This window comes from Ochlerotatus camptorhynchus, unplaced genomic scaffold (genome assembly GCF_037179485.1).
Source record: "Ochlerotatus camptorhynchus isolate MF236.1 unplaced genomic scaffold, CSIRO-AGI_Acam_v1.1 ptg000036l, whole genome shotgun sequence".
In the NCBI taxonomy this organism is placed as follows: domain Eukaryota; kingdom Metazoa; phylum Arthropoda; class Insecta; order Diptera; family Culicidae; genus Ochlerotatus; species Ochlerotatus camptorhynchus.
Window position 1 is genome coordinate 2,673,876 of NW_027040527.1, and position 17,320 is coordinate 2,691,195.

The 17,320-nt window shown below is 37.0% G+C and overlaps 1 protein-coding gene across 2 annotated transcripts in view; it reads left to right on the plus strand.

Moving 5' to 3' along the window:
* Positions 1 to 5,265: 5,265 nt before the first annotated feature.
* Hr38 (Hormone receptor-like in 38) overlaps positions 5,266 to 17,320 on the plus strand; it is a 422,270-nt gene continuing 410,215 nt past the window's right edge. For both annotated transcript variants that reach the window (XM_065232790.1, XM_065232799.1), the window contains exon 1: positions 5,266 to 6,571. In XM_065232790.1, the coding sequence (XP_065088862.1) occupies positions 6,235 to 6,571 (337 nt within the window). In that variant the 5' untranslated portion in view covers positions 5,266 to 6,234. The remainder of the gene's footprint in view (positions 6,572 to 17,320) is intronic.

Genomic DNA, 17,320 nt, shown 5'->3' on the forward strand with positions numbered 1-17,320 from the left:
TTTCAAATCGTTAGTTTCGTATTGATTGTTGGTATATTCGTTATAAGTCTGGTAACACAGTAGTCCAGAACATAAGAAAAACAGTCAACATAAAGGACTTTAATGGTTTTTTGTGATCCTATTTTATTAATCGCTTTTAAATAGTAACATCGAACTTTACAACTTGACAAAATATCGGCGAGTTAAAAAATAAAATGGAGGGAGGCTAGATAATTCGGGAGGGGGCCTGGCCCCTTTGCACCCCATTAGCTTTTCATGAGTGAGCTTTTATTTGCAAGAAATTGACGGCTAAAGCCATTGTTTACAAATGCAATTACGCCCCTTTGAAATGTTGGCACTGATTTGACGATTTTTGTTCTGATCAGTTCAAGTGAATTTTAAGGACAAAATTTATAGATGCTGATGGCCACTGATTATACAAAGCAAAACAGCTTTGACAATGACCATTTGTGTATTATGAACTTACAGTACCTGTTCGATGTTGGAACGGCCCGATTTTGGCAATGAAACCCATTACGCCAAAAAATCCTCAAATTTTTAAAAATATCGAGCCAGGATTTTTGTTTTGTGTGTTTTTGTTTAGATTTTGGCTATATATTTTGTTTTAATCCTGGATTTATAAAAATCAATATTTCAATATGGAGGAATTTTCCTAATACTGGAATTTAGAGAAATCAGGATTGAAAACAATAAATTGAGCTTTGGAAAATTAGCAAATCTAGACAACCACCAGGACTTTGAAGTATGTTCGTAATATTTTTGAGGATAATTAATTAGATTTTTAAATAGAATTTTAAAGTACTTGTGAATATTGAGTTACTTTAGCAGTCTGAAATACCTTAGAATTCTGAATTGCCATAGATTTCAAAATTTGAAGGTAATTCTGAAAATAGTTAACAGAGAAGTGTAAGTATGCAGTCTGTGCAACCTTTGATTGAAGTGAAGACGGTATAAATTGTCTTTTGCAAACTCTGATGACAATTGCATGGAGATTTGGTGAAGAAATGAAAGAGTTAGAATTCGGAAGAGAAATCATAGAAAATTAATAAGATGAAACTTAAGGAGAATGCTGAGAATAATTTAAATGGAATTCTGTCCAATGTTTCTATGGAGATTAGGTTTAATCAAGTTTTAAGAAATCTGGCAATTTCTGGGAGACTTTCAAGGCTATTTTGGCATAGAACTTGAGTACTTAGAGTATACTGAAGAGGATAAGTCTGAGAAGAATGTGACGGTCATTCCGAAGAGAAATTATTAAGAATATTCTAAGGGAATTTCATAGAGAAAAATTGAGACAAAATTATGCCAATTCTTGGAAATTATTACCAGTTTGAGGGAATTGTGGAATCAGAGAGTGATAATGCTAAGCACCTTTAGAATGTTACTGAAAAAGTTTGGATATAATCAAGATTAGTTTAGGGGAATCCAGAATAGAAGTATGATGAAATTCTTGGATGATTAAAATTGAACTCTGCAAATGAAGTACATTCAGACTAACAAAAAATTCCATGATCTGGGACCCAGGAAAAATATACATTCCAGAATTTAGAATCATTTCAAGATCCTGAGACTTCAAAGATTACGCTTTCAGACTTTCATTTTAGTTGTATAATAATATTATTTTTTGGCATAAAATTATTTGTAATTGTCATGTGGAGTAACCCGTAATAAACCCTACTGGTCTACCGTGTGTTGTGAGTTGAATGATGTCAAGAATTATGTAGAACTAATAAAATCTTTAAAACATATTCTGGTACTGCATCAAATAATAGTAAGGACTAAATCGACTATCAGTAAAAAAATCATCCAATCAAAGTTGCTTGAATCTTTGCTGCTTCGGAATCCTAAACATATTTTCTGCAGTAATTTACCAAAAATTTAAATCAATTTTGAAATGCTGCGTAATGGATATTTAAACTTTTTGGGAACACTGTGTCAATACTTTTCTTAACTTTGGGATGATTTTAGCAATGCTAACAAGTTTGCTTTTTATATATATTTTTAAAACATGGAATTCATAAATATTCTAGTATACTTTGAATAAATTCCAGACGATCATCCTGACCGATTTTTACGGGAGATTGGCACATTAGTTGTTTTCAATAGCATTATGTACCCCGCATTTTTGCTGAAAAGTACCAACAAGTCAATTGCAATAGAAGATTTTTCACTGATGGATCACGCATTGATGGATCTACTGGCTTCGGCGTCTTCAATGAATACTCAACCGCCTTTCGGAAACTTCAGGAACCTTGTTCCGTTTATGTTGCTGAGCTAGCAGCAATCAACTTCGCATTGGGGATGATTTCCGATATGCCCATAGACCATTACTTCATCTTCTCGGATAGTCTCAGTTCGATTGAGGCTATTCGGTCGATGAAACAAGGTAGGCACTCATCTTATTTCCTTTCAAAGGTAAGGGAACAGATGAGTTTGCTGGTCGAAAGATCATATATGATTACCTTTGTATGGGTCCCCTCACATTGCTCAATCCCAGGCAATGAGAAGGCAGACTCTCTCGCAAAGGTGGGCGCACAACAAGGCGAGATTTATGATAGAAGAATTTCACATGATGAATTTTTCCCATTAGTACGTCAGAGTTCTCTTTTAAGTTGGCAAAACGATTGGACAAATAATTCTCTTGGGCGGTGGTTACATTCCATTATTCCAAATGTTTCTTCGAGAGCGTGGTTCAAAGGTCTGGATGTAAGTCGGGGATTCATTCGAGTGATGTCAAGACTTATGTCCAACCACTACTCGCTAGACGCACATCTCTATAGAATAAACCTCGTTGACAGCAATATATGTAGGTGCAGAACCGGTTATGATGACATCGATCACGCATTTTGGTATTGCCCGGGTAATGACGCCTACAGAGCACGACTATTGGATACCCTAGTGGCCCGAGGTAGACAACCCTTCCGTGAAGTAAGAGATGTATTGGGAACACGTGATCTTCCCTACATGCAAGCGATCTACGAATTCCTTTGTTTGTCTGATGTTAGAGTTTGATGTGACTATCCCCTCCTTTCCAAACAATTTCCCGCCATTGTGTCCCAGTCTTATTATACTCCTGTTCCTGTGCTACTTGCCCCTGCCCAGCCAGGATTTGGTCAACCGTCCGAGAGTAGTATCTGAAGGAGGCTTCAGAAACCAGTTTCCTACCTAGATCCTTCCAATTGAAATTGTTACCTATTAACCTCGAGCCCGCCACGAGTAATTGGTACCCAACACTAACCTAGAAATACTGCTATTTAAAATGTGAATCAAACATTACTGATTTTGGCTCCGCAAAGTGTCACACACGACTGAGCCTAGTAAATAAACGAACTAGTTAAAAAAAAGCATTATGTTAAAAACAGGATTTTTGGGAGCATTCCAGATTTTTCCAGATTTTATATTTTGACTGGTCCAGATTTTTCTGAAAATGACCTGACAACGCTGCCAGGCGAACAAATCTGCAAAGTTTCATGGAATTCGGAAAGGGTAAAGTTTGATCGATTCGTCAGAGTTGCAGAATTTGTAGCCGGCATAAAGTCGGCTAGCCGCAATCGGTCTACTACACAGTTCGAAAAAGTAGTGTAAGTAAGTACTGTCACTTTGATGCACATAAATGGAGCGTCACATATCGTACAAATTTACATTACAGTAAATTTATGAGTCATTTAATGAAATATTCTGAATATTGTATGCAACCATCCATCTTTGTAAGCAATATTTCTTGCAAGTAGCTTATTTACGTGAAAAGGAAGTTTACATGCTTCAATTTTAGCATGCATGGATATTTACATCGCCATTAAAGTTCATAATTTTTTGGTGTGTAGGGTGTTCCGTAGATTGGTTTTTAAACAAATGGCTTAAGCGCCACCTCCAAAGAGGACCACTTGGCGTTTCGGATGCTCGGCAAACTCAAACCCCCAGGGCGAGTTCAGTCTAACGCAAAGGATTGGAACGCGCTAGTAAACATTAAGTGCTTGGGATTCAAAAGAAAACCCTAAATCCAACCGAATGAAAACTAATCAGAAACCGTCACTCAGGCAAATCTACTGTGGTGTGGTGGCCACCATTTAACTCGCTAGCAGCATCAGCCGTGCCAACGAGCAGCATAGCCGACAGAGAGCATATTGTCCGCGACCGCCTCACACACTGACACACATATGCAGCGGCGGCGGCGGCGGTATCTTCCTTGCTACTCCGTCGCGTCGCCGACGTCATCGTGGTTCAGGAGATTTGCTCTTGTGTAAGGTTAGGGTAAACGTCGGCGTCGGTGGTCGTCGGCGTCGTTCGTTGGTCACGGAGAAACTGCGCTTCTACTGGTTTTGCTTTCAACCGTCGTTGTCGGTTGGACACTTCGTAAACTGGGGAGAGACTCCCATGTGGAAGGTGAGTGGGTGGTTTTGGGGCACCCCGGCCCGGTTATGACGACAGCAGCAGCAGCAACGAAGAGTATCGCGAAAGGAGAGAAGAAATGATGTGTATGTACTCTTTCTGAAGAATATAGTCCTATGCTGGGGCTACGATAAGTTCAGTTGCGTCCGAGACGCCGTATCGTTCAGGTGCAAACAGGTGTGGATTTTTCGGTTTTTCTCTATCTCGCCTCAGTTTGCGGCAGGTCTATTAATCCAAAAATAAAAAAAATAAATAAATCGGGATTCTCATTAACTGGTTACCGGGAACGAGAACGAGCCGTGTCGTGCACAGTGGATTGAACGGGGGTTTGTCCTTGGGGAGGACTCCTTTCGCGCGAAGATCTCCCGACGGAGGTCAACCGGTAACGGTAGAAAGTGAGAGTGTACCTAACGGGACTGTGGGTGGTGGGAGTTAGTAGTGTATCCCTACCACTGACGGTGTCAGTCAACAGCTGCAGAATCTCCGTGGTGGGACACGAAGAAGACGACACCGACGACGACGACGACGAGTGAAAAGCGCAAAATTGGGGATCTGGAGCAAACGAAAGCGAAAGTGCAAGTGCAAGTGGTGTGAGCGAACCAATCCTGAAGGCTTCCACCTCCATGCGCGCTCTTGAGAAGGTCGTATTGGTTGCAAACGAATCATCGTCGCGTCGGTGGCCCACCGGCCACCTTTGAAAACTCCAAAGCTCCGAAGAACCGCCCCGTACTCCCACCCAGCCGCTTGGGGGTGGTGGTGGTGATGGTGGTGTAGCGATCAACAAACCACGATCAAAGACGACGACAACTCTGGAGTGATCTCTCTCTTCTATATCTCTCGTACGAACACCACGCTCTCCGTTTTCCGTTCGTTCGGTTCGGTTCGTGCTGCGATCGCACGCGCGGTGGTCAACAGTCACGTTTTGGGCACCCGAGAGGATCGCGAAGATCTGCAGTGCTATCAAAAGCTTTCCGGATGCGAACCGCGAAGCTTCTCCATTCGCCGCCGCTACGGTTCCTTGCTGTCCGCGCTTGTTGAACAAATCTCGGTGTATTGTCGCAGACCGAACAAAGCAGAAGAAGACGATCTCAAGCCCAATGAAATCGAAAGTGAATCTGCCCGTGCCCGCGTCGCTGCGTGCTGCCTGAAAGTGAAACATTTGTGTTTTGGGACCATAGAGGACTGTGACTGGGGGTTTCAGTGAAGAACTTGTTTAGTGATTCGGGTTAGGAATTCTGGTTTTCTGCATGAAGAACAACAGTGAGCGGGAAGGAGTTGGTGGATTGGTCTGAAATTAGTTCGGATAGGGAACAAAGCAGAAGTGCGCGCAGAAGTGGATTAGCATTGTGACTACGGTGAAGTGTCTTTCGTGCTGGAGGAGGAACAAGATCAGCACCAGAAGGTCCTAGCACCTTCAACAGGTCTGAACACCATTTCCGATTTTTCGCTGTTTTCGATGTTGTGTCGCTTGATTGCTCTCTTTAGTTCGTTCGTAGAAGTAGTAGTGCTTAAGTGTGAAACTGTTCCCGTATTTTCAGTTCAGCCTTTCAAGTTTCCAAGTAGCTTTCTTCAGTTCATCCCTGCTTTTTGATTTTGTTTGAAATAAACACACACACACACAATACTCAGAGAAAAAGGATTAAACAACTGAAAACGGAAATTCGAAAACATGAAGTTGCTGTGCTGTTGTTACCGGAAGATCCGTCCACAAACTGCTCGGTCGCAAAAGGTGAAGAAACAACCCCTTCTTCTATAAAGGGCAGTGCCGAGGGGGTGAGCGTAAGTGCGTCTGTGTGTGTATGTGTGTGCATTGTATCGAATCCCAATTGATCAACTTTTAAGGACATGCGAACCCGCCTGGCTTCGTTGATCGTTGTGAAGCAGGAACCACTGTCGGACGCGGGAGACGATTACTACGGGGGTGATGGTAGTGTTCTAGCGGCAGCTGCTGCAGCACCAGAATTGGCAAGAACTGTAGTGCATGAACAACTGAGCAATAACAATAACAACAGCAACGGTTTCAATCACGTTGGACTTCATTACGGCGGGGATGATCGCCGGGTGCGCAGTGATGAATTTGGTGCTTTCTTTGGACGCGTGCCGACGGCCAGCTACGGTCAGGGAGATCTGAACAACAACCAGCACATCGGGCAGGATTTTCAGTTGTTTGACGAGAAAAAGTGTATGTATCATTTCGATTGATTTTATTTTATTATTTTGGTTTTAAGTGAAGCATGTGATTGGATTAATGTCTCGCCGATTTTGCTAGTTGCTATGTAAAGAAACTTCATTTTGGTAAATGATTTGCGAACGCTTCGTACAAAACGGGCGTTACGTGGTCGGCCAGGGTATGAAATAAATGTTTAGTGAAAAATTAACCCTAATGAATAGTTTATATCATGCAACGTAAATCAGGCAAATTATCAAACTGGTGGTATATGCGCATCATTACAATCTTCAAAATGATTACCGACTTCGGTAATTTTTACCAAACTTTTCAGCAGCTTTACTGTTCGGTAAAAGTCAAGCATTTCGATTTATTGGTCAGTTCAATTCAAGACTCGATTATTTGTACAAGGTTGACAGTGTTTTGAAACTAAAATTTAGTGAAACAGCTTCTCAAATAAGGGTCAAAATTGAGGGCTCGATAAAAATTACCCAAGTCGGTAATCATTTCTAAGTGTGTATGCTCAAGTGGAATTGAATGGGAACAAAGTCGATCTTTCAAAATTTAAGAAGAGCATTTGTTTCTCTATCTATGGGTTGCGAAATACCGGTGCTGTCAGAAGGATCGCAAGGGCCCAACATTTGTTTGGATTGTTTCTTTATGAATTTGGGTAAAATTTCAAAGCTAAAAATAAACATCTGGAACTTAATTCAATGCTATGACTATCAAAACTAGTTAGAGTAATGGATTCAATTATTTTTCGTGGAATAGTTTTCTTCTTTAAACTTTTTTTTGCGAATGAGATTGAAAACTTTCGCTGCATTCGATAACACTTGCAGGATACATGAGGAAGGTGCGATAATAATATTTAACTTAATTGATTAATTTCAGGTTATCATGACGCAGTTCCCAAGTAATCATTGACAATTTATTTTGCCATTTTGACTGATTAATCTACGTAAAGAAACATTTAAAAGTTTAAAAATCAAAACACTGAAACATGCAACGAAATGGATCAATCTGTTGAATTGTTGAAACTTAAATTTTGTCGATAAATTAAGTTTTTTTTTAATCTTGCAATGATAAAATAGAATATGCCAACAAATTTGTTTACATTCTTGTTAATTATATATAGTAATGACCCAATGTCAGCCCCTTCGAGTACCAAAATTTTATCTTTAAAGAATTTCACATAACCGTAATTCCAAATCTTTCTCATTCATCTTCAAGACGTATGTTTATGATAACTACCCCATTTCTAGCCCATTAAGCACAACCCGCACTTATTCTTTCTTTATCTTTATCTAGCGTAGTTTAGCACCAAACCGTATGTTATTATTACTTATGGCTTCCTAATTTATTTACCTTTCCTTACGTACCGTAAGCTTTGATAAAGAGAAACAAATTGTTGAGATATTGTTATAAGTCTAACACTGCTGCTTGACGCCAAACTTGGCCTACGGATTCTAAAGTCGGCCTAACGCATTGAATCGCCATTGAAACGCCATTGAAACGCCAATAAATTTACTTCGGCCTATCGGATGAAGATAAAGATTGATGCGGTTGGAGGGCTTCATTTGTATTTGAGAATATTGGGTGCAAACATTCATATGACACGTGCTTATTTACTTCGTTCGGTAGCATTTGAATTAAAGTATCGTATCAAACGTATAATTTACCTGATAACGCCGAAATCATGGATTTATTAAATTTTTCTACTTGATAGGCCCAAAATGGGCGCTTAGGCCGAAGTAGTTCTCTACCCTACTTTGTTGCTATAATACCACTGAAAACCATGTGGGATTCGTAGAACATAAGATTTTTTTTCAAAACCGAAGCTGACAAAATCAAGTCATTACTGTATCCCTGGGTGTCCATCCAACCGTAAAAACCGAGAAATCCGGGGGGGAAACGGAAATGCGCATTAGCCGGGAAAAATGTGGGAAAGCCCAAATCGCACATACACATCCCAAGTAACAATTTTGGTTTTTTCATAGTTCTGTTGGCCATAATTTGGTCTTGAAGAATAGTTGAAACCTTTATAAAAAATGCAATATTACTTGGAATCCATAAATTTTGTATCATATACACAATTTGCTTTAAAAGCACGTTTCTGAATTTCTGGCTGCTGATAAATCACATAAATTTAACCTTTTTTGTTTTTTTAACTCTAAATTTGTTCCAAATTCAAAATAAATTACATTTCATTTTAACCTAGGTGCTTCAGTTACTACAGTAACTTACCAGCCCTAATTGTTATGGTATAATTCTAAGTGTTTTTCCATTGTTCTTGCCTTGGCAATTCAGTATTTTGAACATTTTTTTAAAGCCTGCATGTGAATATAACAATTTACATCTTAAAACTAAAAACTAACACTAAATCTTATCTAAGTATAAAGGGAATTAATCGTTGCAATCGAGGATTGCAAAGGTTTTTGCCTGAAATGATTAATTATTTTGTTGGGCATTTGTTCAAAAGTCTCAACATTCGAAATTCTATGTACTTCGGTAGTACTGTACCAGGGAGGCAGCTTCAAAATCATCTTCAGAACTTTGTTCTGAATCCTTTGAAGTGCTTTTTTCCTGGTAGTGCAACAACTAGACCATATTGGCACAGCGTACAGCATGACAGGTCTAAAAACTTGTTTAAATATTAGAAGTTTATTCGTCAGGCAAAGTTTGGATTTCCTGTTGATAAGAGGATACAAACATTTTATATATTTGTTAGATTTGGCTTGAATGCCCTCAATATGATCTTTAAAAGTTAATTTTTGGTCAAGTATTAATCCAAGATATTTCACTTGGTTTAACCAGGAAATTGGAGCTCCGTTCATAGTGACTATGTGACTACTACTAGGTTTCAAAAAGGAAGCTCTAGGCTTATGTGGAAATATTATAAGTGGAGTTTTGGAAGCGTTGGGAGAAATCTTCTATTTTTGTAAATAAGATGAGAAAATATTTAAACTTTTCTGCAGTCTGCTGCAAATAACACGAAGACTTCTTCCTTCAGCGGAAATGCCTGTGCCATCAGCAAACACAGATTTGTGGCAACCCTGAGGCAAATCAGGGAGGTCCGAAGTGAAAATGTTTTACAATATAGGCCCAAGAATGCTACCCTGAGGAACTCCAGCTCTAACAGGTAGTCAATCAGATTTGGAATTTTGATAATTTACCTGTAGAGTTCTGTCAGTCAAATAATTTTGAACTAATTTCATAATATAGAGTGGAAAATTAAACTTTTTCAATAGAGCAGTCAAACCTTCATGCCAAACACTATCGAACGCTTTTTCTATGTCTAGAAGAGCAACTCCAGTTGAGCAGCCTTCAGATTTGTTTGAACGAATTAAATTGGTAACTCTTAAGAGTTGATGAGTGGTTGAATGCCCATGGCGAAATCCAAACTGCTCATCTGCAAAAATTGAGTTCGTATTGATGTGAAGCATCATTCTATTTAAAATTATCTTTTCAAAAAGTTAACTTATTGAAGAAAGCAAACTTATTGGACGGTAGCTAGAAGCTTCAGCTGGATTTTTATTCTGCTTCAAAATTGGAACAACTTTTGCATTTTTCCATTTATCAGGAAAGTATGCCAAATGGAAACATCTGTTAAATAATTTTACCAAGAAAGAAAAGGTACTCTCTGGGAGTTTTTTGATGAGGATATAGAAAATTCCATCATCACCTGGAGCTTTCATATTATGAAACTTTTTAGTTATAGATCTTACTTCGTCCAAATCAGTCCCCCAGGAATCATCAAAAATATTTTCCCGAGAGAAAATATTCAGATAATCCCGAGCAACCTGATTCTCAATAGGACTGAGCTTTTTCCGAATTTGTGATCAAAATTTTCCATCATCTATAAGCGCTGGAAAAGGTTTTTGAGATTTTTTCAAAATATTTGCGATGTTCCAAAAGGGTTTGGAACTCGGGTCTAGTTTAGAAACATTATGTTTAAAAGTTTTGTTCCTCAGGACAGAGAATCGCTTTTAAAATTTGTTTTCGCAAATCCCGCCAGATAACTTTCATGGCAGGATCGCTTATTCTTTGATCTGGTCTCCTACGGACATTTTTAAGACGGATCAAGAGCAGAAGATTGCCGTCTATTATAATTGAATCGAAGTTAACCTCGCATTTTGGTACTGAGACAGCTCTCGCTTCAACTATAGAAGTAGTCAGAGATTCAAGAGACTAATTAATTTCATCTTTGGTTTGAAAAAGAATGTTTGGATCGAAGTTATATTCCATAAATGTTCGATATTGCACCCAATCAACCCTATGGTAATTGAAAGTAGAGCTGTTGGGATTACAAATTATTTCTTGGGATATTTCAAAAGCTACTGGAAGGTGATCAGAACCGAAGCCAAGATATTGGAAATTTTCAAAGTGCCAGAATCAAAGAAAAAATAAATGATTTATTTTTTGTTCGTAACTGTAAGAACTTTGGAGAGGTTCTGAGTAATGAAAAGAAATGCGGAGAAATTCAGTGAAGCTCCATAAACAAACTCCGGAACATAAGGGAAGTTAATGCGCTGAAAATATGGGGAACTTACTGGAAGCTTTAAAAACCTCAAAGCGGATCTTTTAGCATCCAAAAATTTTCGGGAACTTGTATGAAGTTCCTAGAATTTCAGAGAACTTCACAGGTGTCAAGCAAAGTTGAGAAATATAGAAAACATGAGGGTATTGTGCAAATTTTTAAGGAGCTCTAAGTACCTTAGAAAAGCTAGATCTAGAGATTTTTGAGGAATTTCAGATCTTAGGAGCAGTTTCCGTAGCTTTTAGTCCAGACTTTTGGAGCAGTTTAAAGATCTATAATCGTAAATTTAGAAAAATTCACGATAATTCCATGATGGGCTGAAAAAAAATCGAGAACCCTTAAGATTTTTTTAGGGACATTTAAAGGTGTTTATGGGAATTCCATTTATTTTCGAGCAGCAGAACCGAGATCTTCAATAGAATTGAGAGCTTTAGGGAAGCTTCGAGAACATCAAGACAGATTGAAGAATCAAAGGGCAGTTCAAATATTTCAAGGAAATTGTAGAAACCTTGAAGATGGTGCGAGAAACTCAGGGAATTTCCGGAAACTTCATCAAAGCTCCGAGAGAATTTCTTGAACGAGATAAAAATTATATAAACATCCGGAAAACGTGATAGTATTTTAATCGTGTTATACTATGGAGATTTCAAGAAATTAAAAAATACGAATATTTAGCTACATTGAATAGAGAAAATCAACAAAGATCCATTCATTTTAAAAAAATGCGAGAACTTTTAGCAATCAGTGATATCTTCAAGAAATTCCAGAGAACTAATTATAAATTTAGATACTTTTAGATAATTTTATGATATTCAGCAATGTTCAGAGTACTTCAAAGACGATCAGATAGCTTCAGAATAATCCCATTAACTTAAGCAAATTTGCAGAGAATTACAAGCAGTTCCGTGGAATTATGGGGTATTCCATGAATTCTATGATTGATCCGAAAACGTCAGAAGCGTCAGGGAATTATGAATATATATATCAGAAAATTTGCTAATCAAATTTAGAAAACTTCAGGTAACCACAGATAAGTTCAGAGAAAATTAGTGAGCGTTTATAATGGTTATAATACTTAAGGAAAATTGTCGAAACTTCAAGGCAACGTTAGAAACATTGAGGAAACTTTAGTAAGTCCTATAAAGTTCAGGGAAGTTTAAGAATTTGATGAGAAGTATTGTGAGCATCCGGCTAGTTTCTCAAACTACAAAAAAACTTCAAGACAGTTTCATTAACTACAGGAAAAATTTGGGAACTTTCAAGTAGTTCTGATTTCCATTGAAATATTCCTCAACATTTCAATAAAGCTATCCTCCTAATTAACTTTTCTTTTAGTTTTCCTCGGAATTACCTTGAAATTCTCCACAATAAGAAAACCTTTGGAAAAATTCTCCGAATATTCATTGAATTCATTTTAGATTTCCTTTTTGAATCTCACTCCTTTCCTTGGAATTCTGCTCACATTGAAAGCCTCCTAAGAATGCAGTGGCATTTCTCCTCACAAATTCCTTTGATTTCTTCTCATAATTTGGTTGGCAAACCCTCCTGAATGTATTTTCCGAATTCCTTGGAAGATGTTCTGGAGTTATTCTCAGATTTAATTGTATTCCTTCTTTTAGTATTTTCAAAAAGATTCCAAGCACTTATGCTCCGGATTCGTTTTCTCCCACAACTTTATAAAATTATCCTCAGAAGGCCCTTGGAATTTTGCTATAAAATAGTTGTGCTCCTCAGAAATTTTCAGAGTTTTCATTAAAATTAGCTTTTAATTCAATTCGAGGTTTCTTGAAATTTTACTCAAAACTTCTAGGCTTCACAAGAAATCTAAAATTCTTCAGAACTACCTTAAAAGCTGATTGCAGTTGATGTTTTTCTGAAAGATTTTTTCCCCAGAACTTCTTTGAAATGAGGTCCTTTAAATTATAATAAAATTCCACGAGCTTTTAAAACTGTGCATGGATTTTTACTCCAGATCCAGATTTTTACTTCAGAAAATTTCTTGAAGTATTATAGCTTTTATGTTCAGAACTAGTTCAACTTTAAAATTTCTAGTTAATATGCATGTTCAAAAAAAAAACATTTCAAGCCTCTCTTTTATTAATTAATTTGTTACTGAATATTAGTCCACTGTGGATCTATAAAGTTCAAAGAGTGAATGAAAATAATGCTTGTATTTTAAAATTCATTATTTTCTTTGAAATATCGTTAGTAACAAAATTATTAAATTCTTTGAGTCTTCCAAGTATTTTAAGGAAAAATACAATTTCCTGAGGATTCCAGGTTCTCCAGGTTTTTGCAGTTAATAGACACCCTGACTTATACCGTGGGTTTGGCCATAAACTTTCTATTGAATCTTTCGTTGATATCGTACATAAGTGTTTATGAGATACTTGTTGAATAAGTCTAAATCATTAAACATTTATTTTCTCTTAGGTCACTTTTTAGTCACTATTTTTACAACTATAAGTCAATATTTGGTCACTTATTTCTTCAACATGGTCACTAAAATCACTATTTTTGACAGCAGTAATCGCTACCAGCGCTGTTATAACGGCAATATACACGTCATGAGCTCTCAAAAAGTTAAATAGCTCGTTTTCATTATATTTAAGAGACCGAGCATTCCAATTTAAAATATTTGATGATTTATTACTGAAGTTCAAAGACATGACGATATTGTTCGCAAATTTTACTCCAGTTTGAATAGCATTGTTGGTTATTTTTTTGATTTCTACCCGTTGTAATAGCAGCATAGGTAGCTTCATTAACTCGCTGAACATTGTTAGCAACGAAGGAAGTAGGTATAGATGAAGAATTTGAAGCAAGGGTGATATTTGTACTTACGGGCACAAATGTAGAATTTGTTCCTCGCTGACCGTTGTTAACAGCAGAGTAATTTGTACTTGGTCGGAAACGTGGAGCGTTTCCTACCTGTCGCTTAGAACGAGATTGAAGGATCACTTTGCGAGTCATACATTCCTAAAAATTTGATTTGTGGTTTTCAACACAATTTGAACAATTAAATTTCTTAGGATCTTCCTTCACAGGACAGTCGTCCTTTGCGTGAGAGGGATCACCACAGTTCATGCATTCAGCTGGCATGTAGCAATTTCCAGTTCCGTGACCCCATCTCTGGCACTTACGGCACTGGGTGAGGTTTTGAAAATTTACTCCAGTCTTCCTGAAGTGTTCCCACTTCACTCGGACATGGAGCATAAGGCTAGCTTTTTGTAAGGCCTTAAGGTTGTTTAGTTCAATAGATTTGAAGTGTACTAAATCATTAGAAATCCCAGTGTGCGAATCGCCAGGACTGGATTTCATTTTCATTCTGATTACTTGGAGTGGCACAACTCATAGTAATTTTGCCAGTTCATCTTTGATCTGATCCAGGGATTCACCACTGGGCAGTCCTTTCATGACAACTTGGAACACACGTTCAGTTTTGGTGTCGTGAGTAAACAATTTATGCTACTTCTCAGTTAGATACTTGAGAAGACATTTGAATCCGTCCGTCCGTCCGTCGCTATGTCTGAAGGCACTTTTTTTGCAACCTTCATGTACCTCAGTTTTTTCTTCACTGGAAGTTAGTATTGATCCTAACAATCAATTTGGTGAAGGTTTTAAAATAGTTCATCTTGGGTTTTTTGAGAAAAAGTGTGGTGAAGTATAATTAGCCGTTTACAAAGGTGGATGCGGACTATTGATGATAAAAAACTTTTACGGATCGGAACAAATTCAGCTGAAAATGATTCAAAAAGGGATTGAAGTAGTCAAAATACTAAGATTCAATTATACAGTAAGATTCCCTCTTCGGTACCGTAAAATGTCGTAGCTTTGTCATGATCTCATAATGTTTAAATTTAATAATAAATTAATTAAACAATGGTTTAGTCCCTAAATTTACTATTATTCTGCCATTCCATAGCAAAAGGATATAGTGGATTTCAGAATATGGTAAAAAATTGTAGTTTTTTCCTTATCGCATTTTTTTTGTCATAAGGGCAACCATTTCATCGTCCAAAAAATCTTTTTTTTTTCAAAAATGACTTTTTTCAAAAATTTATTACTTTTGAACCACTAGACCGATATCAAAGATCAAAATAAAAATTGAAAGGAATTAAAAAATAATTGTTAGTAAAAATATAATAATATTTAAAAAAATATTTGTATTGAGAAAGATTTATTGTTCTACTCATGCCCTCGATCACATTTCACAAGGGAAGCGTAGAAGAGAAAGAGGTATCGCAAGAATTTATCTCTATTACAATGTTCCCTGTGGTTCACAGAACATCCTAAAGTTTGCAAAATTTTCCTCACGTTAAAAAAAACTTTTTACAGATCATCATTGAAATTCATATAATGTTACTATGGTTCACAGAACTCTCTTGAACTTCGTTGAACTTTTATTTAATTTTTTTTATTTACTTTATTAAAGAGACTTTCAGCCTTCGGCTGGTTCATCGCTGGTATTCGTTGAACTTACCAGGAGGACATTGAACTCCCCTGAAGGTTACAAAACGTCCCTGAAGTTCGCAGAATTTTCCTCAAGTTTATGGAACTTCGTTGAACTTTTATTTAATTTTTTTTATTTACTTTATTAAAGAGACTTTCAGCCTTCGGCTGGTTCATCGCTGGTATTCGTTGAACTTACCAGGAGGACATTGAACTCCCCTGAAGGTTACAAAACGTCCCTGAAGTTCGCAGAATTTTCCTCAAGTTTATGGAACTTCTTCTCTAAAGATCGAAGCACATCTTTCTAGTTTGCATCAAGGTTGCAAATACTCGTTTCAGCTAAAGCAATTTTTTTTTAATTATGGAATAATTAGATGCCATGATCATATTTTGAATTGGTAGCATACAAGAAGAGGTTGCAAAGAACCTGTTTATTTCACTTCAGGACAGTCACAATCAGCGATTTTTCACACACTCACTCACTCACTCACTCACTCACTCACTCACTCACTCACTCACTCACTCACTCACTCACTCACTCACTCAGCGATCAGAAAATCGCTGATTGTGACTCATAGAAAGCAACATTTACAGGTTTGATGTTTCAAACACCTGCTTTGTAACCTCTTCTTGTAAGTTACAAGTAAAACATGCCATCATACCATCTTTTGGTTTTATTATTCTGAAAAACATTATTTTAGCTGAAATGAGTATTTGCAACCTTGGTTTGGATAATTTTCCTGAAGTTTGTAGAGCTTCCCTGATGTTCAATAAACTTCTCTGAAAGTTGTTGAATTTCTCTGCTTCTTTGGAGGAACTTCTTTAAAGTTTTCAGAACTTTCCTAAAATTCAATACAGTTCCCTATAGTTTGCAAAATTTCCTAGAAAATCACTGAACCTTCCTGAAAGTTTCCTTAGACAAAATATGGGAATTGCAATAAGTTCTAGCAATTCTTTAGTAATTCAATATGGGGGCTACCTCAAATCACTGGGCAAGAGTAGCTAATCTCATGTGAGCTTCATTCCTGTATTCCTGATTTTCGCCATGGTTGTCAGAATTTATTTTCGATCTTGATCGTTGAGTCAAACATCTCTATTTATTTTTAAAAATCGTAGCAAATTTTCCACCCCTTAGGATGTTTTGGTGACAAATGCCATCTTCGCGACCTACTGAGTACGAGACACAAAACTTCCGGATACCTGTCATATCCTTTATTGAACTTTTTTTACAGAGTAGCTTTTTTGAAGCACATTAAGCGAACTTTCTATTTTCTTCATGAGATTTTTAAATTCTACACGATGCATTTATGAAATAAAAAACACTCGAAACAGGACGAAAATCAATGCCTACTATGAAAACGTGTGTATCACGGACTGTCCTGTTCGTTTCTTTCTCTTTTACTCTTATGAGGGAATAGAAATTAAATAAGATGTGGTGCTACCAACAAATATAAAATGATTTTGCGCAAAGTCGACAAAATCAATGTGGATCAAAGAGAACCTTTATAATGCCGTTTGGATTAATGCAATCAACTTTTAAACCTTATTTAAATGCATTTTTTTTTCAATTCATAATAGTTTTGTGTGGTCCATAGTTCATATACGTCTTCACAATCGGCCATGTTAACTTCAAAACACGTTTTCTCAAAAAACCCAAGATGAAATATTTTAAAAACGTCACAGATTTGATTGTTATGATCAACACTAACATCCTTTGAAGAAAAATCTGAGGTACATGAATGTTGCAAAAAAAGTTCCTTCAGACATAGCGTGCG